At 29.6% G+C, this 27,840-nt stretch overlaps 3 protein-coding genes and 1 long non-coding RNA gene across 4 annotated transcripts; 2 read left to right on the forward strand and 2 right to left on the reverse strand.

Moving 5' to 3' along the window:
• Positions 1-3,978: 3,978 nt before the first annotated feature.
• Positions 3,979-9,822, reverse strand: PG2 (polygalacturonase-2a). Its single transcript, NM_001247092.2, has 9 exons — positions 9,501-9,822; positions 8,723-8,854; positions 7,766-7,930; positions 7,541-7,561; positions 6,787-6,994; positions 6,606-6,687; positions 5,528-5,636; positions 4,973-5,089; positions 3,979-4,436 (listed from the first exon to the last, which is right to left on the reverse strand). Exons 1-9 carry the CDS (start codon positions 9,777-9,779, stop codon positions 4,176-4,178), a joined length of 1,374 nt encoding a protein of 457 aa, NP_001234021.1. The 5' UTR covers positions 9,780-9,822; the 3' UTR covers positions 3,979-4,175.
• An 8,141-nt stretch (positions 9,823-17,963) lies between these two features.
• LOC101259694 (putative pentatricopeptide repeat-containing protein At5g40405) lies at positions 17,964-20,197 on the forward strand. Its single transcript, XM_019215840.3, has 2 exons — positions 17,964-19,052; positions 19,325-20,197. The coding sequence occupies exons 1-2, from the start codon at positions 18,675-18,677 to the stop codon at positions 20,150-20,152; spliced, it is 1,206 nt and encodes a 401-aa protein (XP_019071385.1). The 5' UTR covers positions 17,964-18,674; the 3' UTR covers positions 20,153-20,197.
• A 235-nt stretch (positions 20,198-20,432) lies between these two features.
• Positions 20,433-22,003, reverse strand: LOC109121214 (uncharacterized). Its single transcript, XR_002028662.3, has 2 exons — positions 21,090-22,003; positions 20,433-20,983 (listed from the first exon to the last, which is right to left on the reverse strand). It is a non-coding gene; the product is annotated as an uncharacterized lncRNA (long non-coding RNA).
• Positions 22,004-24,088: 2,085 nt separating this feature from the next.
• Positions 24,089-27,813, forward strand: LOC101257912 (remorin 4.2). The gene is made up of 2 exons (XM_004249222.5): positions 24,089-25,556; positions 27,252-27,813. Exons 1-2 carry the CDS (start codon positions 24,864-24,866, stop codon positions 27,441-27,443), a joined length of 885 nt encoding a protein of 294 aa, XP_004249270.1. The 5' UTR covers positions 24,089-24,863; the 3' UTR covers positions 27,444-27,813.
• Positions 27,814-27,840: the final 27 nt, after the last annotated feature.

The raw sequence follows: 27,840 nt of genomic DNA on the forward strand, positions 1-27,840 counted from the left end.
AAGTCTCAAAGAAACTTATTAAGTTTCAAAGTTATTCGCCAAAATGGCTATCATGTTGAGACGGCTAATGAAGGAAAGGTTGAATACCTTTACATTACTACAATTAATGTAGAGAAGAAAATTGTGCATGAAAAATTACCTGCATTTTCTATTGGGTTGTACTATACAAGTATAAGTACAGTTGAATCACATGCCGTAGTAAACAAAAGGTTTACTAATTTTAATGATTTTATCATTTGGCATGACCGGTTAGGCCATCCCAGATTTAATATGATGCGCAAAATCATTGAGAATTCACATGGGCACACCTTAAAGAGCCCAAATATTCTTCAATCAAAGGAATTCTCTTGTGCTTCTTGTTCTCTAGGAAAGTTGATCATTAAACCATCAACAGTTAAGGTTGGAATTGAATCCCCTGCGTTTCTGGAACGTATACAGGGTGATATATGTGGACCAATTCAACCTGCATGTGGACCCTTTAAATATTATATGGTCTTGGTAGATGCTTCTACAAGATGGTCACATGTGTGTTTATTATCAACTCGCAACATGGCTTTTGCGAGATTGTTGGCTCAAATAATAAGATTGAAAGCACAATTTCCAGACTATACAATAAAGACAATCCGTCTAGATAATGCTGGTGAGTTTACATCTCAAGCATTTAATGATTATTGTATGTCTACTGGTATAACAGTTGAACATCCAGTTGCTCATGTTCACACTCAAAACGGTCTAGCAGAATCATTGATTAAACGTCTGCAATTAATAGCTAGACCATTACTAATGAGAACAAAGTTATCTGTGTCTATGTGGGGACATGCTATTTTGCATGCAGCAGCACTTGTGCGCATAAGGCCGACCAATTATCATGAATTCTCCCCATTACAATTGACTTTTGGTCAAGAACCAAACATTTCCCATCTTAGAGTTTTTGGATGTGCGGTGTATGTCCCAATTGCTCCACCACAACGCACAAAGATGGGGCCCCAAAGAAGGTTGGGGATATATGTTGCGAATGAATCTCCTTCAATCATAAAATATTTGGAGCCTATGATTGGAGATTTATTTAAGGCAAGATTTGTTGATTGTCATTTTGATGAATCAGTATACCCAACATTAGGGGGAGAACATGAGTCATTGGGAAAAGAGATAGATTGGAATTCATAATCTCTATCTCATCTGGATCCTCGAACAAATCAATGTGAGCAAGAAGTTCAAAGAATAATTTATTTGCAGAACATTGCAAATCAGCTACCAGATGCATTTACTAATCTTCCAAGGATTACTAAATTGCATATTCCAGCTGTTAATGCTCCAGTTCGAGTTGATATCCCGACGGGACAAATTGTAAAGGTAAATGAGTCTAGATCACATTTGAAGCATGGTAGACCAATTGGTTCCAAGGATAAAAATCCTCGAAAGAGAAAAGGAATAAATGATTAAGATGATCATGGGTTGAAAGAAATTTCTCAAGATGAGACCCAAGTCATAACACATGATGATGAGGAGGTTCGAACTTCTGAAAATAATGAAATTTCAATGAATTATGTCTCGACGAGAAAGTTGTGGAACCGAAATAATGTTGTGATTGACAACATATTTGCCTATAATGTTGCTATTGAAATAATGCAACAAGATGAAGATTTTGAGCCAAAATCTGTTCACGAATGTAAACAGAGAAATGATTGGCCAAAATGGAAGGATGCAATTCAAGCTGAATTGGCTTCACTAGAAAAACGTGAAGTTTTTGGACCGATAATCCGAACACCTGAAGGTATCAAGCCAGTGGGGTACAAATGGGTTTTTGTACGAAAAAGAAATGAGAAAGTCATGAGATATAAGGCCCGACTCGTTGCTCAAGGTTTTTCTCAAAGACCTGGCATTGATTATATGGAGACATATTCTTCAGTGGTAGATGCAATCACCTTCAGATATCTCATAAATCTGGCTGTTCATGAAAAACTTGAAATGCGTCTAATGGACGTTGTCACAGCCTATCTATATGGCTCATTGGACCACAACATTTTCATGAAAATTCCTGAAGCATTCAAAGTGCCTGAAGCATACAAAGATTCAAGAGAAACTTGTTCAATAAAACTTCAGAAATCTCTGTATGGATTGAAACAATCAGGAAGGATGTGGTACAATCGTCTGAGTGAATATTTGTTGAAGAAAGGGTACAAAAATGATCCGATTTGTCCCTGCATTTTTATTAAACGGTCGGGGTCTGAATTTGTAATAATAGTTGTGTATGTTGATGATTTGAACATCATTGGCACTCATAAAGAGCTTTTAGAAGCTGTTGAGTGTCTGAAAAAAGAATTTGAAATGAAAGATCTCAGCAAGACAAAATTTTGTCTTGGCCTACAGATTGAGAATTTGTCAAATGGAATACTTGTTCATCAATCAACGTACACAGAAAAGATACTAAAGCGTTTTTACATGGATAACTCACATCCATTGAGTACTCCAATGGTGGTAAGATCGCTTGACATCAATACAGATCCATTTCGACCTCAAGAGAATGATGAAGAGCTTCTTGGTGATGAAACTCCTTATCTTAGTGCGATCGGGGCACTAATGTACCTTGCTAACAATACTCGACCAGATATCTGTTTTGCAGTAAGTCTACTGGCAAGATTCAGTTCCTCCCCAACAAAAAGACATTGTAATGGTGTTAAACACATACTTCGATATCTTCGAGGGATCATGGACATGGGTTTATTCTATTCCAATGAATCTAAATCAGAACTGATTGGTTAGGCAGATGCAGGGTATTTATCAGATCCACATAAAGCTCGATCACAAACAGGTTATTTGTTTACATGTGGAGACACGGCAATATCTTGGCGATCAATGAAGCAAACGTTGGTAGCCACTTCTTCAAATCATGCAGAAATAATAGCCATCCATGAAGCAAGTCGAGAGTGCGTCTGGTTGAGATCAATAACCCATCATATTCAGGAAATGTGTGGTTTTTCTTTGAAAAAGAATATACCAACCACAATGTACGAAGATAATGCTGCATGTATAGCTCAATTGAAAGGAGGATACATCAAAGGAGACCGGACAAAGCATATCTCACCAAAGTTCTTTTTCACGCATGATCTTCAACAAAATGGTGAGATAGAAGTTCAACAAATTCGTTCAAGTGATAATCTTGCTGATTTATTCACTAAGGCATTGCCAACATCAACGTTTGAGAAATTGAGATACAAGATTGGAATGTGCCGTCTCCGAGATATCAAGTAAAGTTTTCATCAAGGGGAGCGAAATACGCGTTATACTCTTTTCCTTAACTATGGTTTTGTCCCAAGTTGGGTTTTCCTGGTAAGGTTTTTAACGAGGCAACGTTCAAAGCGTATTATGAGATATGTGTACTCTTTTTCCTTCACTAGGCTTTTTCCCACTGGGTTTTTCCTAGTAAGGTTTTAACGAGGCACATAATCTTGGATATCCAAGGGGGAGTGTTGTAAATCCATTGTATATGTGGATGATCCATTAGAGTTATCCAACAATTAATTGGATTCATGTATTAGTGTTTCCAATGTGATAAGATATCAAGGTGATATGAACCTTGATGATAACTATGTAAAATTTCAAGGTGACCTTTGACTATGATATCTCAACACTATAAATAGAGATATCATTCACCATTGTATGATATACTTGAATAAGAAAATTATCTCCTCTATCTTATACTTCTTGTCTTTTTCATCTTATATTCTGAGCTTTCTTTACAACAATGTAGAATTTTAAATAACTCTTTTAGTATTTTCACTCGTTTTAATTAAAAATAAAACAAAAACAAAAATCTACATATAATCACAAAGTAATAGACGTAAAATATTTTATTCTTATTATCAATGATGAAAGATATATTATGTATTATTAACAAATACAATCATTGCACAGATAATAGTTATTAAATAATGACATTATAGTTCAACAAGAAATACCAAAGGGATATATATACATCATATAAATAACCATTTTATTATTTTTGTACATTAAAAAGTACAATCGTCAAACTTTTGACTAGAAAATAGAAATACATAGTAGTCTTATTAAAACTTCAATCCGTACATATTAATAATAATTATTCAATACATAGATATAGATTTGTTTATTGTGATATATCATATCTGCTATATATTGAAGATCTATAGTATAAATTAATAATTATACAAAAGAGCTTCATCCTCTGAAATTTCTAGTGAAGTGCAGTGTGGTGTAACATGTTCAGCATTGTTAAAATGGACATTTTTGCACGTAGCCTCTGATGGTTTTCCACTTTCCCCTACTAAATTTATATTCTCCATTATAATTCCTTCACATGGAAAGTTTGTGCTGCAATCAAATTTTATGGCCACCTTTGTTGCACTTGTGCCCTTGATATTCTCATACACCACATTTTTCACTTGAACTGCTGAAAACTGGAACAAACAAAGTGATTAAATAATCGTGAGAGATCGAGTTAGAATTTTTTTTATAACTTAATGATTTTTACTTATTTACCCAAATGCTCTCTTTTAAGGATATACTCTACTATATTTGATTCGTTTTGAAATGACTTCATCTATATGTTTGAGAATCTGCATGTATTCGTTTGTGTAGTCATGATTGATTTGAATCAATATTTTAGATATTATTAAATTTGAATCTAATGTTTTATGTATATGTTTCTCAATCTTACATACAAAATATTAGATAACGTCTAATAATTTATAAAAAATTTAGATTATAATCTAACATTTTTTCTTATGATATTCAGTTTACTTTAACAAGATTTTTAGACCATAGTCCAAAAGATCCATAAATTAGAAGAAAAATAAAAGGAATAATGAATATCATTTACTAAAAATCTATTCAAAAAGTTACTAACTAGTGAAAAGAATCTCAAAGTTTTAATGATGTAAGGTGATTTAAGAAGTAATAAAATATAATAAATTGTTCGTTAATAAAAAATTACCTGTTGTATACATGGTTCAACTCGATCACAATAGTTTTGGTCTATAATTATGGGATACTTAACGTCTTGCATTTCCACATTCAGAAATTTGATGTTGCTAGCTTGTCCAGATCCTCCCTACATTATTAAACCACATTATATTAATTTATATAATGCTTAATTACATGTTAATTAAATTTATAATTATTAACATTCAACCAAGAACGTCCATCTGAATAAACAGACGTGAGATCTTCCTATTGATACTAGCACTAGTGGGACCGGCCGTTGCAGCCCCTTTTCATTATAAGTTTGGTTTAATCATGACCCAAAACTGGATAAACCAAACTTCTAAACAAAGCAACACATTTACACTTAGTACGAGTACAATAATCTGAAGTTCTGAACATTTTTTTCTATATAACATAGAAAGCTAGTAAAATACATACTTTTATTCCAAATATAAATTTTCAAACATGAAATCAAATTTAATCATATTTTAATATTGATATTCGATTATAAATTTAAAAAAAATTAAAAAAATGTGCGTGTGGGGGGGGGGGGGGGGGAGGGTACCTGCCAAGTCTTGATCCTAACTCCATTTTCGGCACCGATAATTTTGGCTTCATTTACAGTAACATTAGACACATAAGCTTCTGAATTTCCAGATCCTAAGCTTCCAATACTAATCCATGGAAAAATAAAAAGAGAAAAAATAAGAGCAAATATTCAGAAAGATTATAGGTACCAAAACCACATTTCGTCAATAATTATTGCATGTTTTATTAGATTATAAAACACTCTTAATTAGTTAATTTAATATGAAAATGGAATAGTATTTTAATAAGGTAATAACATTTTTGATCCCTCAATTATTAGTTCTTCTAATTTTAGTCTTTATGATATCTTCAATTACTTGAAATGTACACTTTGAACTATCCCTTTTCTTGTGAATAATCAAATTCGCAAAATTATTCATCATTTCGTCTTTTGATTAACTATATGTGCTATGTTAAAGCATGTATTTTTATGTTGAACTTAAGGATAATATACTACTTCAAAAAAAGCTCAAATATATATAGCACATCTAAGCAGACATTTTAAGAGCCTGTTTGGCTCAGCTTAAAAGCTGGTCAAACTGACTTAAAAGCTGGTTTTTGACTTATTTAGCTGTTTGGCAATACTCAAAACAACTTATTTTAAGTTTAAAAAAAAAAACTTATTTTAAGCCAAAAGTTAAAAGCTGGGGTAGGGTGCTTTTTTTTTAGCTTATAAGTTGTTTTAAGTTGACCACATTTTTATCTTTTTGTGCTTAATATTTTTATACAATCTCCAAATTACCCATATAACCCTAACATTTCTTTCTTCCATTTTTCCCTTTTCACGTTTGACATAACAACTTCAGCACTTTTATCCAAACGCATAACTGCTTATTTTAAAAATAAGTTTCAACACTTTTAAAAGTACTTTTTTAAAGCTGCTTTTATTACGCCCATCCAAACGGGCCCTAATTATTGTGCTAAGTCATTAACCATAAAGACAAGAGAAAAAATTTGCCAATAAATTAATTAAAGGATTTAAAGTAATTATTATATCATACTACCTTTTATGAAATAGAGAAAATGGAAACAAGTATATTTGTAAAATAGAGTACCTTATACCATGACCTGGACCACAAGTAATATTTGTGGCCTGCACATTTTGAGATCCAGAAACAATTGAAATACAATCATCACCTATAAAAAAAAATTAAAAATTAATAATTTAGTTATCAAATAAAAATACTCCTTTTTTTTTCTAATTAAATTGGATAAATAAAAATTAAATAAATAAACCTGTTCCAATAATAGTATCAGATATTTGAATATATTGAGTATTTGATACATGGACTCCATCAGTATTTGGGCTCTTTGCTGAAGCATTGATCATCAAATTTGAAGCTACAACATTAGTGCATGACTCAAATTTGATATGAATTTGTTGTGCATTTTTACTCTTTAGATTATTCACTTTCAAATTTTTGCAATTCCAGAAGGTTAAGGCCTGAAAATTAAACAATATTAGTTTTAATATTTAAATAGAAAGTTAAATAATCATTCATCCATTGTAAATCAACGATCTCGAATGTCAGAGGCGTCAAAGATAGAGTTTCAATGTATAGATTTGACAGAACTAATAGCTTTGATTAAAACTATTAAAAGAAATAGGAAAATATAATCGAAGAAACGTAGGTTTTGAGGTGTGTGTACAAATCGATTCTACTTGAAGAGGTATTGTTATATACTTTCTCCGTCTACTATTGTTTGTCATGATTTTTATTTTTAGAATCAAATCATAAGAACTTTAACTAATATTTTTTAATCATATTGATATGCAAAAAAATTGCAATTTATAGTAATTTTCAAATAGTTTTTGAATATCTAAATTTTTGTTTCAACTAAACACTTTTATATCTTTAAAATACACTATTAAATAGTGCAAAGGGGTAATAGGTCCTGCCCAAAGTTAAGAATTATTATAACAATTTCAATTAAAATTCAAATATATTTTAGGCTTTTTTTTTTTATCAAATCAAATGAATTAACGTACCGTTGGTGCATCCCTGCATGGCTGCATGAAGAAAAAAAGGGTAACAATGATCAGTACAAGGCAAAGATGCTCTGAAAATTAGATTACATAAAACTAATATTGGTCGGAATCTCTAAAAATGTGATGCATTTGTGACACCTCCTTCAAATATATAATATCTTTAGAACAAGTTTAAAGAATTCGAGCAACATAGCGTAAAACTTATAAGCAAGGTTATAAAATTACCAGTGATTTATTTATTTTGCAAGAACTTGGCCACCATACTTGTCCATTGCCATTGATAGTTCCTCCTCCTCCAACAACTAAATTTTGAACACTATCAAAAGCAATCCAAAGCCTTCTATCTTTGTAGTCTGAAATTTTACTAGATGCTTCTAAGGATCCAAAAATCTGCATAGTAATTTCAAAAAAAATAAGAAGGGAAATTAAAGAAACAATGAATAAACTAAGATTATGTAGTACGAAAGCCACTAAATTTTCATTTATGAGTATTATTCCTATTGTTATTTCGTTTACTTTGATTACTTTTATTATTTTTTAATATTGATATGTTTTTTCTTTCATATTTTCATCATATAACATTTCTTTCAAACTTATTTAGAAAAAAAACATTTTTTTTAAGCCAAGAGTCTGGAAACAACCTCTGGATCGATCTACCCCACAAAAGTTTTTGTAGGGATAATGTTTGCTTACACAATACTTTTTTTATATCCATTTATGAGACTTTATTAGATATGTTGTAGTTGTTGTTTTTCTTTACTATATAATATCCTTTTTATCCCCTATGATTATGTAATACCTTCTCGCTTTGAATTTATTTCTCATATTTTTCTTTTTAATTTATTTTAAAAATAAATATTTCTTTCTTATTTTCTTTTGACAGTTCTTTAGTTTGAACTATCCACTTGACATATTAATTAAGACATAATTAATAATTAATACATGTGTTTCAAATATCTTTACTCTACAAAAAAAAAATAGAATTAGCATCAAACTTCTTCACTAGCTAATTCATAGCTAAGTTGCTCATAGCTAACATAACATTTTGATAATTCCTCACTAATCCGCTAAATTAGTGACGAAAATTCATTGTTTAGCTATCTTTGATTACTTTCTTAAATTTTGTCATAAACCAGATAATATATTGCTAACAAAGAGGATATAAATAATCAATATGCTAACCTTTACTGAAATAGAAGATCTGCATGGACCTGAAAAGGTGATTTGCTTGAGAAGATAATTCTTGTTTTTAGGAACCACAAATTGAACAGGTGTTCTAGATGAACATGCTTCATTCCATGCTTGCTCAAATGCCTGAAAGATAATTTTAACACGATAAGAAACACTACCAAATGTAGTGGTAAATTCTTAAAAGAAACTCTTGATTATGTGTTCGATAGGATAAAAGTCATTTTTCAATATTTCAATATGGTAGATTGAAGATATTTTTTAGAAAAATTATATATATTAGGACTATATGCATGTGTGAGGTTGTTCATATGGTTGGTCTCGAATTCGAATATAAGTTGAGCATTGTCGTTTTGTCGAGGTTTCCATAAAATTAAATAAGGTTAAGAATTAATAGAACTTACTCTTTATTCTAGAGGCCCACTTATTGGATTACGCTTTGTTATTTTGGTTGAAAAATATACATATAAGAAATTGATAGTTATATTAGCAAAATTACTATCAATTTCTTTTCGAGCACTAAACATCAATAATAGTGTCTTATTCTTGAGTATAGCAAATACTATGACGTTATTAAAAGTAAAAAAAAAATACAGTTCCATGGAAAATGACTTTCCTCGCTTACGAGAAAACTCATTTTTCACCTTTAATTACTAAAAACGAGAAAATAATTTTCTACTTTATAAAATATAACTTTTCATCCTTCCAAATAATTCTTATATTCTCTATCATTTTCATCCCCACAAATATATTCCAATATTTAAATACTTACAATATTATCATATGTTTTTCCATCACCCTTAGCTCCAAAGCTAAGTACATTAATCACTTTAATCCCATTTTTATCAACCTTGTCAATATTATTGTTGCTTTCAATATTTTTGCTCAAATAAGAAAGATAAGCTTGAAAATCATGAGCAAATTCTTGTTCAAGAATATTATCATAAACTTGTTTGAATAAATTGTCATCAATAACATTGCTTCTACAAGTTGAAATTGATGAAGCAAAAATAATAATGAGAAGGAGAATACTATTCCTTTGGATAACCATGATATATTGTTATATGGTATGGTTTTTAAACTTGTCTATTGAAAAAGATTATTATTTTTTTTATGATAAGAGGTATGGGAAGGGTTTGTCTATTTATAGATTTTAAGGGGTTTGAGTTGGTCAATATGGTTAATTGTAATGGGTATTATATTAGTTTGGATGAGAGATATTTAGACGAAAGAGTTTCTTGGACATTTTTGTCTGGCTTGTCTTCTCCCGTCTCAATTTTTTTGTCGTATTTCTTTTATATGATGTTTAAAAATATTTATTTTGAATAATTAAAAAAATATTATGTTACAATTCTTTGTTAAATATTAATTTTATTTATATGTTGGTAATTTTTAAAAATTAATTACAATCAAAGTTAAATGGAAAAAATAATTTATTTTTTAAAAATTTATAAAATAAAAAATAATTTAAGACGGAAATAATAGATGATATTCGATGAACTAACACTATAGTCTATAAACTAAAGAAGGGAAAATGACCTAAAATATCTTTAAAGTATTAGAAATGATACAAAATTATCCTCCATCCATCACATATTGGCTTCAAAATATCCTTCTCATCCCCCTATTGGCTCTAAAATACCCTTCTCATCCACTTTTGGGTTCAAAATTGACCATTTATCTAACGGTTTTAAATTCAAACTATTTAATATTTTTTAAAATACATGGCGCTCAAATATTTGTTATAATTTAACTTATTGATATAATTTATAAATAAATTTACTACCCATCCATTACTAATTAAACACTATGTTCATCTTAATTATTCCTTCGTCTCAATTATGTGATGGTACTTAATAGATAATTTTTTTAAAAATAATATATTCAAGTTTTAATATTTAAAACAAATCATAAATATTTATATAATTATATTTAAAAAAGGCATGAATTAATTCGGGATGTACTACTTCTTTACCATTAATCTTAAATTTCAAATTCATGCTTGAAAAAAATACTATTGAAAGTGTCCTCCTAAATATGCGGCTCAACCTAAATTAGATTGGTGCTTCGATTCGGACTCGAACAATTTCGTCTTGTTTTAGTAGTGTTTAGGACAATTTTGATAGTAGAATTTGGGTGGGATTTAATGATTAATGAGTTGGTAGTTGGTTGGTTTATAAATGATATTCATAAATTAAATTATATTAAATATTTGAACGCCATGTATTTTTAAAAGTATTAAAATAGTTTAAATTTAGAATTGTTATATAAGTAGTCAATTTTAAACTCAAAGGTGGATAATAATTTTATTTTGGAGTCAATAGGTGGACGGATGGTAGTTTTGTACCATTTCGAATACTTTGAGAATATTTTAGGCCCTTTTCGAATTGAAATTTTTTTTATATTATCAAGTTGATTAATATATAGCGCATTGGTAACCTTTCAAACTATGGTTTCTTAAGGTGCTTTACCATTGTTATAATTAATTATTTTGACTTCAAATTAATCAATTTGCCTTTTTAAGAAGCTTTAATTTGATAATATTACATTGTAGTACAATTTAATCAAGAAGTAATCCCTCACATCAACTTCAAATATTAAACGTTTGATATTTTTGGCAATCAAATTATATAGGAGTATATAATAAGAGTAACAGAATTTAATTCAATTTTTTTAAAAGTAATTTTTTCAAATAATACCTTAATTTTATTTTAAAAAATACACTTAAAAGCGTGACTAAATATAAATTGTTGCTCAAAAATAATTCTTAAATAAGCTGGACAAATACAAATTATTTCTCATTAATTTATTTTTCAAAATTAACTGATTTCAAAAGATTGATCAAACAGGTTAACCAAAGAAAAAAATTCCATTTAGTCTGAGATGAAATTTTTTAAAAAAATAACAGTACAATTTTGATTTTGAGCTCTGGGTACGAAAAATCATTGGTAATGCATATTTTCTTTCGAATGAGATCTTTTCAGGGGCGGCTCTATGTTTTGTCCTTTAAGGCCTTTGTCTTAGGCCCCAAAGCCCCAAATTTTTTTTAAAATTAAATTATGTGTTTAAATTTTTATAGAAAAATTAGTTATATATGATAAAAAAATATATATATAATCTTTTATAAAATAAATTATTTTATCCATTTTAATATTTTTTGTACTATGTTAAAAATAAGAATTAACAGTGAAAAGTGTTGGAAAAAGTGGATTACAAATTCTTTTTTATTTCTTTTTAAATTTTAGATTCAAGCATTACTAAAGTACAAGCATGTTAAAATGAGGTATACCAAGTCATCAACTTCTTGTGTCAAATTCTATGGTTCTTACTCTTATTTTTATTTAATATTTATTTACTTATTACTTATAGCACTATGTTAACAATACATATAATAATTGTCTCACTTAAAGGATGTTTTTCAATGTTGTATTAATAAAATTTTACCTAAAACTAATAACTGAAAAAACAATATTAAGTACTAATAATTTCCATCTAAATAGTGTAAAAAAAATAAATTTTGAATAAATAGGTATATAAAGTATATAATATATTAGGCCGCGAATTGAAATTTTGCTCTAGGCCTCCAATTGCGTTGAGCCACCCCTGAATCTTTTATATATAGCGAGAATCTAAATTAGTCAGACTTAAATATGAATACGTAGCCAAAAGAAAACCAAAAAGAAATGTCGTGAATAAGTTGACTTTATTTATTTTTATACTACAAGAACTTCCCTTGAAGTAGGTTTAGTTTCATTTGTTTGTTTGTGTTTTTTTGGCACTTCTTTTAAGCATTTATTTATCTTTTAAATAGAATTACCTTTATAGCAGTTTACGTGTTTTGTTACCTTTATAGCAGTTTACATGTTAAGTTACATTTTAAATTTATTAATCTCCTCAAAATGGAAAAATAATCTCTAATTTAATTTCTCCTTATATGTGTACAGTTTATTACAAGAAACAAAAAATGTGATGAATCTACCGATGGGCTCTCAGGTGACATAAAAATGTCCTTTTTCGTTAGTTAAAAGTAAATTATTTATGTATTAAAATTATGTGAAATTTTTAAAAATAGTAAAGATATTAGATATAATAAGACTTTATAGCTATGATTTCGAAAATATTGTTTCATAGTTATAGTTTTTTGCTTGTCATGGAGGCAGAGGTTTGTATATTTCGTATGTAAGTATACGAATATGACAAGTCTAGAGTTAATATCTTTGATAGTCACTCAACTATCAATTTTTTTTCACAGAAACTCACTTAACTATGATTTTCTACTCAAAAATCACTCAACTATGAGATCTTTGCATAGAAAGCCACTCAACCTATTTAATTATTTTTTCATTAAAATTTGTTGATTTGAAATTTGTATTTCTAACTAAAATTTTAAGAAATAAACATATATCCATTTAATGACCGGCTCCACTTAACCCAACTCGCTAAAAATAAAATATTTACCCTCTTAATTTATTTTTATTTTTCAAAATTACTTTCTCTCATCTCCATTGCGTTTTTCTTTGTTTTTTTTTTTTAACTGAATCTCAATTTTAGCCTCTTCTTCCTTCGTTTAGTTAGGAATAAGGAATATCTCAATTTTTTCTCTCACTAAATCATTTTCTCTTGTATCCGAATTCTTTTTTATTTTGATTATTGTTCATTAGCATTATTAGCTTTAAACGATGTTATTATCGAGAGTCGTCGTATGAAGGCGAAAGGATTTAAAGAAAACCTATTACGAAAAAAGTCATCATTTAATGATCTCTGAATCTGAATATGCATTATCTGACTTTTTTTTTTTTATAGATTATCTCTTAATAAACTCTCTTTGTACAACCCTGCATCCTTCTAATAATATTTTAATCACAATCTAATTCCTATTTGACTGAGGTTTACTAAAAAAAGGAAGAAAAAGGCTGAAATTGAGAAGAAGAAAAAAAAAGCAAAGGAGAAAGAATGGGAAACCAAGAAAATAATTTTGGAGAATAAAAGTAAAACAAAAGTGTTAATATTATGTGGGTTAGGTCAAGTGGGCGGGTTTATTAAATGATTTAAATGGATGTATGTTTATTCTTAGAATATTAGTTAGAAATAATATTTCGTGACAACAGATATAATGGAAAAAAATAATTAAATAGGTTGAGTGACTTTCTATACAAAGATTTCATAGTTGAGTGATTTTCGAGTTGAAAATCAATGTTAAGTGACTTTTTATGGAAAAAGTTGATAGTTGAGTGACCATCAAAGATATTAAGTATATGCATTTAGAAATTTTCAGAACTCCATTTGTATATTTTGCTTGTCCATATACAAATAGATTAATATGAATTTTTTGATAAATCATAAACAAGTAGCTAAAGTAAGTATAAATTTTAATTTATAAAATCAAAAATCGAATTTTATACGAAATCTGAATTAAACAATTAAGGACATAATTATACAAAATTTGGATTTATACGATTAAGAAACAAAATAGGAAAATTTTGCGAAATTGTAGCCATTAACAAAAAATAATAAAACTACAGCTATATTACATAATATGCTCTAAATATTTGTTATTTCACGTAATTTTTCTTAAAAGGCACATAGTTAACTAATTATATATGATAGTAGGTAGTATTTTAGCTATTAGTATGTCAAATACGACGTTTTTGCATATTATTTTACAATCCTCATTATTAATATATGTATAATTACGACAGAATTTATGTCCATTATACTACATATATACATGTAGAGTAAAATATAAAATAACCGATACCGTTGGATTTTGAGTATTATTTTCTTGCTATGTGGATAAATAAAAGCGTAATTTGAACCAACTTACTTTTGTCCATAAGTCTAATATTATGGTGCATATGCAAGACTTCTTTTACGTCTTATTTTCATATTATTAACAAGGCATTGATCAACAACCATATAGAGAGAAAAATGAGAAAATGTAGATTTTCGCACGAGTCGAACAACCAATTTTAAATCATGATTTCGATCCCGCTTCAGAGCCAAATTTTAGAAAACTTATTTCTTCCAACTTAATCACCACGCCTCACCATAAATAGGCGAGTACCTTTCAGAATATTATACAGAGTACTAGCTTATTAATATTTATATTGTTATAAAATCAAACTCATAGCAATATAAGTATAAAGAGAAGAAAACAAGATATAGAGATAAAGAAGAGAACGTTTCTTCTATTTAATTATATATATCAAATGGTGAGTGACATGTCTATTTATAGTGTTGAGATATCACTTCCAAAAGTCACCACATTAATAGATATATAGTTATCTTTTAAGGTTCTTATCACCTTGAAAGTTTATCACTTTCGAAACACTTATACACGAATTCAATTAATTGTTGGATAACTCTAGTGGATCATCCACATTATATATTATATTATTGATGTTAAATATAATATAGCTACGATTATAATATTATTACCACAGATTAATCAAGATAAAAGATTTAAAAACTTTCAAAATTGATATTTTTATTCAGAAACGTGTAAATGAACAACGCTAACATATATTTTGATGTGTCATCTCTATCTTGATGAGATTGGACACTACCGCAAATCATAGCCACTATAATAATTAGTATTAAGAAAAAACAACAATTAATTATTAAGAAATGGTAATTACTAAACTAATGATGATAATGAAGAACTTCCTTATGTCCAACATAATTTCATTGAAGTTATAATTACCTTTTGTGACACGTAGTTAATTTCATTTTGTAGATAATTAGATAAAAAGAAATTATGGGAACAAGCAAAGATTGGAATAACTAATATAACATCATTTATTGTGACATTTTCAATTTAGTTAAGTAAAGGTAATAACTTCTCCTAGCAATCTTAAACTTAAATAACATAGGTCACACATCAAAGGTAGAGTACAAGTTATTAGTTGATAAAATGAAAGCAATTTTAGTTTAAATTTTATGGTTATCATAAAAAAATTTTAACATATGTATAAATTATGAAATTAAAATTCAATATCGTAATAAAAAGAATAGAATTGTGAATCAATAAATTTCATTCGAGGTTTTATTGTTATTAATAAACTATGTACTAGGAGTCCATAAAACGTATTTGTTAGGCCAAAAAATAAATTCGATGAATGGAACAAACATTATTTATTTTAAGAACCAAGTTCATATATCAATCGTCACCTGTGTCCATTTTGGACATAATTACATTTATTAGTTCGGTTCTTCATTATTACGTGAAACTTGATGTTATTTTATCTTATTCTGTTGGAAAAATAAATATCTTTATCTAATTTTAACTTAAATGTTAGTTTATGAGGTAATAATTAATTGTCCCAAAGTATATATAAAAGTGTCCAATTTCCTTATGCCTACCGAGGCAAACTCCTTCATATAGTTTTGGACATTCTTCATCTTGTGAGGTAGTTTTTCGAGTAGAGTTAACTCAAGTCTAAGATCTATTTTCTTAACATAATGGCGATATTTGGTCTGAATAAATTTATAGTTACTCAATATTGAGTTCCTATCTTATATTGTTCACGCTTTAGATGTCCAGTCCGAAACGTATAGAAAGTGTTTGAATGGATATTATCGTTCTCTTTATATAGTCTTGGTCAATTCTTATCTCTTGAACTACTAATTTAAATTTGATTTAAATCAAAATTCATTTTCTTAAACAATATCCTCATTTCATTTTGTTAAAATTTCAAATCCTCGAATATGAAGTTAGATTTTGACGCAACAAAAATTACTCCAATAAAGTTCAAATCCAACCTCGTACAATTTGGCTGAAAAATAATTTAAGCCCATTGGGTTTGGGGAATTCTAATGGAAAAATTACATAAATTAGTACATTTTAATAAATAATTACTGATTTTAGCAATACTTTTTATTTATTACCATTTATAACAATGCTATGTCAAATCTACAATATGAATTAAAAGTGAATTATGTATGCAATATATGTGAATTATAATTGTTTTTTAAAATATATTATGTTTGTTTGTTAAAAATTTGACATATTGTATTATAAGTGTATTAAAATGTGCGATAAATGTATTATCCATTATTAAAATTTGTATTATATATGAATAATAAATTGTTATTTGTAATATGTATTAAACTTGTATTAAAAATGAATTAAAAGTGATCAAGTGAAAAAAAGATATTATTGCTATAAATGGTAAATATTTTTTTATTTTAGTATATTTATGTAAGTTTCCCAATTCTAATGTAGCTTTGAAGCCCAAGTTATGTAAATATGTAAATTATTGATGCAACTTTATATATACATATATATTAGGGCAACTTTCACATATAGCAAACAAAAAATTCATATTTGTATGCTATAGCAAACTTTGCATAATTGCGCTACATAGCAAACATAAAACTGTATAATTTACTATACATATACAATTGTATAATTCGCTGGCCTATTTCGCTGCAATTGTATAATTTGTTTTGCATGCAGTTGAATCGAATTAAAATGTATGTATATTGCATAATTATAAGTGTATAGCAAGAAGATATATGTTTTTCTCGCTTTATACAAAAACAGAAACACAATATATACACTTCTGTTGTATAAAGCTAGAGAAAATTGTATTTCGCTGCAATTGTATAATTCGTTGGCCTTTTTCTCTGCAATATTTGAAGTAAAATGTTTGTAAATTGTATAATTAAGTGTATAATACGAAGATATACATTTTTGCATGTGTATATACAATTTTCTCTCGCTTTATACAAAACAGAAACAGAATTATACACTTCTGTGTATAAAGCGAGAGAGGCGAGCGAGAATGGAGAGTGGCGAGCGAGATTTTTGGGAGAGACACTGGCAAATTTTAGCTAATGTTTGCTATGAAGCACAATTAAATCAAAACCCTAACTATTCCATTTAATTTAGGTTATTAGTTTGCTATTATATACAATTTTCCCTATATATTATGATATTAATTAGTGTAGCTTAATATGTATTAGTAAATCTATATATCCTTATAAAAATTATCAGCAAATGTAATAAAGTTAACTTATAGATAACTTGCTATGCTAATGGATAATTGGATAAACTGAAAATCAAAAGAAGACTTGTCTATGTTTTACTACTCAAATCTCTTAATCTCAATTGAAGAATAAAGTTAGTTCATATAAATTCACTATGTTAAACGTAATAAAATTAATTATACTTATTTTATATATATAAATTCATAACTTTAAACATATAACGAATTCATCGTTCGAATATGTTAATGAGATTTTAAATAATTCGATATAAGCAAATGACGTATTTGAAATTTTGGACACGCGTGTAAATATGTGTGTGTTGAGATTTGTTAAGAGTATAAATTACACTCTTCCCTCTCTAATTTCAAATTCTTGATTAGCCTTCATATAGTGTCACTCAAAGTTCGAAGAGCTGGAAGAAGTAGAAGAAAGACTCGTTTCACTGGTTCAAAAATGTCCAAATCTGAGAATCCTTCAACAAATCCATGGCCATATCATCACTCATTCGTTTCTTCCATCTTCAGCAATCTCCTTCATTCTCTCAAAAGTTCTCACTTTTGCAGCTCTTTCACCCAATGGCAGCCTCAATTACGCCAAACGGGTCCTTACCCAAATCCCAAATCCTAGTATATTTTCATATAATTCTCTCATTAGAGGTTTTCTTGAATCCCATACCGCTTCTAACGAACCCCTTTTCATATTCAAGAAATTGGTCAAGAGAAACTACCCGAAAACGAATAGTTTCACTTTGGCGTTTGTGTTGAAGTCGTGTTCTATTTTGGCGGCGTTTGATGAGGGGCAACAAGTGCATAAGCATGTTGTTCAATCTGGGTTTGGATCGAGTCCCTTTGTTCAGACTTCGTTGTTGAATTTATATGCGAAATGTGAGGAAATTGGGTTGGCGGAGAAAGTGTTTGATGAAATTCCTGAAAGAAATGTGGTTGCTTGGAGTGCAATGATTAGTGGGTATTCAAGACTTGGGATGGTTAATGAGTCTTTTAGTTTGTTTAGGGAAATGCAGAAGACGGGTGTTTTGCCTGATAAGGTGACAATGGTGAGTGTGATTTCGGCGTGTGCTATGTCTGGGGCGTTAGATTTGGGGAGGTGGGTGCACTCGTATATCAACAAGCAATCGATTGAGAATGATCTTGAGCTTAGTACTGCGCTTGTTAATATGTATGCAAAGTGTGGATACATTGAAAAGGCAATTGAAGTGTTCGAAGCAATGCCTTTTAAAGATGCCAAGGCTTGGAGCTCAATGATAGTTGGCTTGGCAGTAAATGGGCTCGCGGAATATGCACTGGTGACCTTTTCCAGGATGAACAAAGCCAAGGTAATGCAATTATTATGAACAATGCTGAAAGATGCAATTTTTCTTGCTAAATCGTATGAAAGTTATCATCTTGATTCTTGATGCACATATAACTTTTTAAGGAGCGCATGGCTTTGCTCTTATTAGGCTTGGTGTTGAATGTTAGCGTAAAATCAGATGAATTGAGATGTAGTTTTGTGTCTATTTACTATAACCGATCATTGAATGGTAAAGCTTTGATGTATGGACTATTAGCAACTTATCTGTAATCTATTTTTGAATTTGGCTTTCAGGTAGAACCTAACCATGTGACACTAGTTGGGGTTCTTATGGCATGTGCTCATAGTGGACTAGTTTCTGAAGGGAAAAGGTATTGGGCAGACATGATTGAGTCTGGGATTGAGCCATCTTTAGAGCACTATGGCTGCATGGTAGATTTGTTGAGCCGTTCAAATTTAATTGATGAAGCTTATTCGTTTGTCGAATCCATGCCACTTGCCCCGTGTCCAGCAATATTGCGTACATTACTTGTTGGGTGCAAAAAGAACAAAATCTTGGACAAAGGTGAAATTCTAGGTCAGCATCTAATTGAATTAGAACCGTGGAATGCAGAGAACTATATCCTACTCTCTAGTCTGTATGCATCAGTATCAGACTGGGAAAAAATGCGGTACGTGAGGAAACAGATGAAAGACAAAGGTATTAAGGCTATGCCAGGATGCAGTTCCATTGAAGTTGACGGTTTTGTGCACGAGTTTGTGATGGGTGATTGGTCACACCCTGAAGCAGAGGAGATCAAAGAGTTCCTAAGGGATATATCTCAAAGGGTATACTCTGCAGGACATGAACCTTGGATTGCTCCTATTCTGCACAATGTGAGTGACGCAGAGAAGGAAATTGCACTTTGTGAGCACAGTGAAAGGTTAGCTATTGCTTTTGGACTTTTGAAGACAAAAGCACCTGCAGTGATTAGGATAGTGAAGAACCTCAGGGTCTGTAGGGATTGCCATGAAGTGACAAAGATAATTAGTAGAATATACAACAGGGAGATAATTGTTAGGGACAGAGTTAGGTTTCACAGATTTGTAAACGGCGCTTGTTCTTGCAGAGATTTTTGGTAAATATTATTCCATTGACAATATATTGCAAAGACCCTACTTCTGGAATTGTCTCTTTTTTCCTTTGTTTTTGGAGAGGGGAAGGAGGGGGTTGAGACTTGTGATAAGATAGTAAAGCCAAAGAGCTATGTTGTCAGACTCTTCAAAATTGTCGAGTGGTGCATGTTGGATCCAACCAAAAGTAGTGCATTTTGGAGGATCAGATACGACTGCTTTTTGAAGAGTCCAGACAGCAAAGCCAGAGAGAGCTTAAATGACCTAGTAAGAGCTAAATTCATTAGATGAAGAGGGCAAATGTGGGAATGATATAAGATGCTATAGTCCAGATAGCTTTACTGTAGAGAAAAAAGTAATTTTCCCTGAGGAGACCTAATCAGCCTCATATTGCCACTCACATTTCTCTCGCACAATACAAAAGCTTTTATCCAATATTTGATCTAACCAATGATTAGGTTCATTTGAGTTTGAAATATTCCTATATGATTATTCTGTTAAATGCCATTTGTATATCTCCTCTTTTGGAACTGGTATATAGTCATGGTCAGCAATCCAGATACATTACCGAGGTTAAAGTCGGTGTCTGCGCCATCAACTGAGCATTTCAGCAGGCACGGGAAGTGTAAACACCAAAGCAATCACATCCCCTGACCTTAAGTGAGATTGTTGCTTGTTGGAAGACGGGGTTTCGCTCAGAAAAGTCCCCACTTCTGAGGTATTATCTGTATCCATGTTCTTAGTTTCAAAGAACTAATCAGGTGAACTTCATATTGATCAACTGCTTGAACATTATCTTGTAATCGAAGTGGAGAAAAAAAGGATGTTTATTGTCATTTCCTGCAAATCAAGGAATTATTTACTGGCTCAGTAAGATGTCTCATGTGCTTAGTAAGTTAAAACACAAAGGAAAAGGTGGTAAGCTCAATCTTTAGCAAAAGCTCACCTTGAAGTAATCAAAGTTGATAAACAGGTTTAGTGTGACCCCAAGAAATGAGAGGAATGCTGGGTTGGGCTCTTCTCAGTTTTAGTCCATAATGTAGTATCCATTCATTCTTTGAGCCGAGGGCCTGTAGGAAGCAACTTTCTTACTAAGACAAATAGCGGATTGTATATAAAATCTTGTATTGTCATAGGCGTATTTTAGGCACATTGTTGGAATTCTGACCCCAAATTTGCCTAAGGAACCTGGCTCATTTTAGAGAAAAAAACCACGACCTACACCTTTGTAGGATTTAACTTCTCTTCATTGAACTCTGAGTCTCAACAACAAATTACAAACATAAGTAATCTAAGGAATTATAAACTCTAATTCCTAGCTACCCAAGAAAAAAAAGTCCAGGTTTAAGTCTTCTACTGTCCGTCAAGTTTCTCAAACTTTTTAGACGAATCCTACACACATTTGATTGTAATAAAAACTCTTAATTACAATCTTACAACTTTTTCTTCACAAATTGGCAACACTCCCCATGTAAATCTCAAAACTCTCTCAAACTCTTGATCGTGTTTTGATCCTCTTTCTATGTAAGTGTGCGATTTTCTCCAACGAAACTATCGCCCTATTTATAGATTTAGACTTGAATCTAAAACCTATTTCAACTAGAAATCCTACATCGTACTTGTTCTCTGCTTCCTTTACTTTACAAAATATCTTCGTTTCTAGTATGAACTCAATGATGTGGCTTAGTGATCAACGAAGTGGTTGAGAATCATGAGGTCTAATGTTCAAATTTTAGCAGAAACAAAAGAGAATCCTATGTGCTTTCTTTTCATTTGTTGAAATCTTGGTGAACAAAATTATTCAATACTTGTTCTAGCGAGAGGTAATATGTATCTTGTATAATTAATCGAGACGTATCCAAGATAATCTCGTTTCTCGACCATCATTATTAAAACAAAACATGCCCGTTTCTCAATCAACAAAGTATATATAAGACAAAATAATGGCCAACTAGATGATAAAAAGGTGAAAATTCTACCTGTTTCAAATTCAAATTGCACAAAATCTGAAATAGGTTAGGATATGTTTGTTGTTTTGTAAATAAAATATACAAAAAGATAGAAAAAAGGGAGGGTGCTAACAATTTTGATAAATCCATCTTTCATCAAATTAAAATTGAGGAAAATTATACCACTAAGAATTTTCTTGGTCAAAACACGTTAATTTTCTATGATGACATTGTCTCCCACTCCGTTTGAGTTTTGAATTAACAATAAAGTTGTCTATATTTAACCTATAAATCACGAGTTTAAACCGTGAAATTAATTAATGATGCTTGTATTAGGATAGACAGCCTACATCAAAAACCCTTAGATTTGTGACCTTTAAATCCTATGTTAATACGGAATGCTTAGCACATCGTAGAGATCGAAAATATTATTAATATGGACAAGATATCAACTTCAAATGTCTACTTTCATAAAACATTAGTCACCATGGAGATCACCAACTATAATAAAAATAAACAAAAAAAAAGACAATTTTAAAAATATTTAAAACACCCTTTTCATGTAATATGTTCTAGTATCATAGTAAACACTTGTTATCTAACTTTGTTACAACAAACATAATTAAACAATTAATGGACGAATGTCATATTCCACCTTCTTTCTTCCCACTCACATTTACATCACAATATTTGATTGGAAGTTTTATAAAATTACAATACAACAAAAAGTAAAAGTAAGTTTCTTTGATTTTTCTTAAATGTCTTTATCATTAGTTATTATAATATTATTAGTCCTTTTTTAGTGATTTGATAATGTTGATTATTACGTGTGACGTGGGCATTTGAAAGCCCTTTAATATTTTATTTTATTAATAGAATATTTAATCCTTCAATTTATTGATAAATTCTATGTAGTCCCTATGTTATCAGACTAAACACATCTTCGATTGTATACTCTTTTTTAGCCTTTTATTGATCATCTCGGTATAAAATTCATCACGCCTTATGTTAAGTTTGTGCCAGTATACTTCATATTTGATAGGATTAAAATTACATTTTTTATTAATTAAAGGTTAAATATATCAATCGTATATAATAAAGACTATATCTACATTTATCAATACCTTAGGGATTAAGATGATATTATCTCTATTTTATTTGTAGTTTATCTTAGACGTGTGAATCTTGTTTGATGAAATTGACAAAAGACAATAGTTTAGTGTTGACCAATGAATGGACTCCACATGGAGATTTTATTTTATTGTTTATGATTTTGACTGGTAAGGTACACGCGTGTTTGAATTTATTTTATTTTAATTTTTAAAAAATTTAAACTTAAATTTTTTAATTAAAAATAAAAAAATTATAATTAATACAGATCGATGACCACCACTATCTACTTTACTATTTTTGTGGGCTCCTTTCATGTAAAATATATCTGGCCGACACTACTTTGAGCCAAAAGAAAGAAAGTGATCTTTACAATTTAAATGGTGGAAAAAGCAAACACTGATTTATTTTTTCTTTTTTAGTTTTTACAATATTTGAAAAAAAAGCAATCAATTTTTTAAACATCCAAACGTCATTTAAAAGTTTACCTCTATCGATTTTTTTTTCATAATCGTCCTCTTTTTTCTTCTTATTTTTTCCACGCTTTTAGATAGATAAAATCACTATAATAGACTTTTACTATTTAACGATGTGATTCTCTAAATATAATTACTAGTATTTTTCAAATAAATGTCTGGGAAGTGGCCATTTATACTAGAATTGTTAAGACATCGATTCGAAAAATAGAGACTCTTAGTAAATATGGATGAGTTTAATATACATAAGCTATTTGAATAGACTTGTAGTTCAATGTAGGTGAAAAACTATAATAACTAGAGGAAATGTGCATGAATATTAAAATTATTGTACATATAGTAGTTATTTATCATAGGGAGAGAATGTGCATGAATATATAATGAATGAATATATTAAAAAATATGTGCTCTAAGATTACACCTCCTTTTATGAATATATTAAAAAAAAAAATTAAAAAAATTATTATTGGACTATACTTTGACCAAACAGACTCTTAAAATCTTAATGCAAAACAAAGCACTACTAATTTTCTTGGATTGTCATAATTCAATTACTATTCCTACGTGCATGTGTCGCATCATTATTTATCTTTTCCACACTCAATTCTCTATTTACAATTAACGATTAATAACACACCAAATCATCACATTTTTCAAGTTTCATATCTTAATTTCACCTATTTAAATTATCACTGTTTTGTAAGTTTCATATCTCAATTATCACTTTATCTGTATTAAAACACGATACATCTTGATGTTGATTGGGAGCCGGCTTCCCATCATTTTTCTCCTGTATTAAAACACAATACATCTTGATCATTTTTCTCCTGTATTAAAACACGATACATCTTGATGTTGATTGGGAGCCGGCTCCCGTCATTTTTCTCCTTTGGTGACACTGATTTACATCCACAATCTTAAAATTGAAAGTGAATGATACTTAACATCTGAACAATCCTTTCTTATTGAAACCACCCACGACCGTGTTATTTTTACCACGCTCACATAAAAAAAAAACATAGTCATCATGTATGTATCTTTACTTCTTTTCCTCTTTTCACCTTAAATTTTTTTTGTACTTAACCCCACCACAATCTCCACCACATCCTCTCTCTTCCACTACTATTACCCCCTCAACCCAAATATACACTAAAAACCAAAAACTAAAGTAGAAAAATCTTTGCTATGTTGAATTATCAAACACCTCATACCCTAGTAAACACTACTACCACCACCACCAATTACAACACCAACACTACAACAGAAAATCATCAAGAAGATGAACAACAAATCAGAGATATACATGCTTTAACCCCACCAAGACCTCCATCAAATAGTGGCCGTCGAATCGAAACTTGGGAAACAAGTAGCCATAGATCATCATCAATTTCCGAAGTAGCATCTAGTGAGAATTTCTCTACTATGAGCCGGGAGTTCAGCGCCCTCGTTCTCGCGGGATCGTCAGTTAGCAACAATCCCGCTAGCGAGAACGAGGTGAATAATCATATATATAATAACAACAATTATAATAGCAATAATTTGGGGAGCATCGGCGAAGAAGAAAATGATGCGCCGATAGAAGAAACAAATCCGTTAGCTATTGTGCCGGATAATTATAGTAATACTTTAGATCCGATTATTGTTAATCCTTCAAGAAGGATTAATAATAATAATAATAATAATGTTTTGAGAAATAATATTGGAGAAGTAAGTAGTGTTCAAAGAGTGAAAAAAGAAGAAATTGAATCGAAGATAAGTGCATGGCAAAATGCTAAAATTTCGAAGATTAATAATAGGTTTAAACGTGAAGATGCTGTTATTAATGGATGGGAAAGTGAAGAAGTACAAAAAGCTACTTCTTGGATGAAAAAAATTGAGGTACGTTTCATCAATTTTTTTTAATTTTTTTTTTGTATTTATTAGTATTACTGTTTGAGAAAATTTATTACTCCTTTTCTTTGATAGTGCTTTTGATCAGAGCCGGAGTTAAAATTTAATAGGTTTAAGGGTTTTGAATCTTAAAAATGATAATTCATTGAAAATTTTGAATATATTCAATCGGAGTTGTAGCTCTAACTCGTATTCTAATTTCTTTTCCTTTTTACATTATTGATGTGGTCAATAGCAAGCACAATGTTGTCATGAAAAATGTTTTCTTAAAAAATATTTTTTATAAAATTAAATAAATTTTTTTAATTTACTTTTTATATTCGTAGCAAAAATAAGGTGTGTTATAAGATGGTGAGGATAAAAATAACATTTGTAGAACTTGTTTTCTATATATTTACTAATAAAGTTATTTTTCTTAATTTTTTAGCTTGTTTCCTTAATGAAAATATTTTTTAAAAAAATGGACGCACAAAAACATCCCGTGTCATATGAAAATCTTCTTTATTTTAAGTTTCAAATTTAATAACTTATTCTTTTCCTTCAACGTAAATTTTTTTATTTTTTTGTCTAGAGAAGTTTATTTGACTCTAATTTTAAATTGACTACCAGCACAAATTAACTTAGTTTTACCTCTCATGCTTCTTCTATGCTCTTAATTGTGTCTATTGAATTGATTGAATTATTATCTGACATATAATCTATATTAATCAAATTTTGGATTTTAATATTATATATAGAATGAGAAAAAGAATAAAAAACAATATTGAATGGATAATGATGTGCCTAATATAGTTTAATTATTAGTGGTTTACATGATTGCTAAAAATCAGCACTCATTTTTTTTTCCTTTACGATATATTGATTGTTCATACACATGATTATTGGTCCAGCATGACTATGATTAGATATTTAATTAGTCCAACAATAATAATATTATTCTAATAAGGCAAACCACATGTTCTTCCCTTGTAGGTTGGAAATTCTTAAATTGAACTTAAAAAACACCTATATATATATATATAGATTTTAAATTTCACTTTGTTTCAGAATAAATACTAAATATTGAATGAAAATCAAAATAAAAAATCTTATAAAAAAGTTTTAGATATAAATACTTTATACTAAATTTAACTTATACTATCATAACACGTGAAAAATTACTTTGTTATTCTTGGTTAATTAACTTGATTGGTAATTATAATAATAATAATTACTAATGTGGAAGTTGAGACTCATCTTCAATATATAATACTTCAATTTACAAAAACATTGTTCATTACTTTGAGTAGTTCTTGATGAACTTGTGCCCACATCTTTTTCTAATTCTCTACCTACCTAGACTCTAAAGAAATAGGTTACCTATTGATCAAGTTGTCTATTTTATTTTCCAAGTACTAATTAATGTCTTAAATTACAACTAAATATATTTTTATATATAGAAAAATGATATTTATGTTTAACTTTACATAATATATTTTTTTATGAATTATGTTCAGATAAACCCCTTGCGCCTCTAGCTCTGTTCCAGATATGAATCTAGAATGTTCATTAGTAAGGGCGTACCACGGATGTAATGTATATGTTCATCGAAACTCAATAGATATTTGTTTTGTTAGGAAGCGTTTTGTACGAAGCTTACGTTAATAAAGTTTAATTTCTCAATCCGTCTCTATTGTTTATCAGAGGAAGCTGGAGGAGAAGAGGGTAAAAGCCCTAGAAAAGATGCAAAATGATATAGCAATAGCACACAGAAAAGCAGAAGAAAAAAAGGCATCAGCAGAAGCAAAGAGAGGAACAAAAGTAGCAAAAGTTGTTGAAATTTCCAATTTGATGAGAGCTGTTGGCAGAGCTCCAGCTAAACGATCCTTCTTTTAATTAAAGATCGTTAATTTTGCTAGACTGTCTACGTCACATTTCTTGGGATGCGCACCTACAAGAACGCATGATATTTTTATGCATCAGATTTAAAAAAAATTAATATTAGAAAAATAGTTTATGTAATATATATGTGTGTGTTTGGAATTAATAGTAGTCTGTTAATTAGTCTATTGGAGTTCTCTTTCTATTTTTAAAATGATTGGGTACCCCTATTGACATACAAAAATATTAGTTTTTGCTAGTTTGTGCTTGAATTATTTAGTTGAATACTTTCTAGTGGGATTTTAGAGTGATTTGTGTGTTAAAGACACTTTTGTACTGATTTTTGGGAAGTTTAATGTATTTTCAATGAGCTTAAGAAAGAAAATATGTGAAGGTACCATTCTATAACATT

This window comes from Solanum lycopersicum, chromosome 10, assembly GCF_036512215.1.
Source record: "Solanum lycopersicum chromosome 10, SLM_r2.1".
In the NCBI taxonomy this organism is placed as follows: domain Eukaryota; kingdom Viridiplantae; phylum Streptophyta; class Magnoliopsida; order Solanales; family Solanaceae; genus Solanum; species Solanum lycopersicum.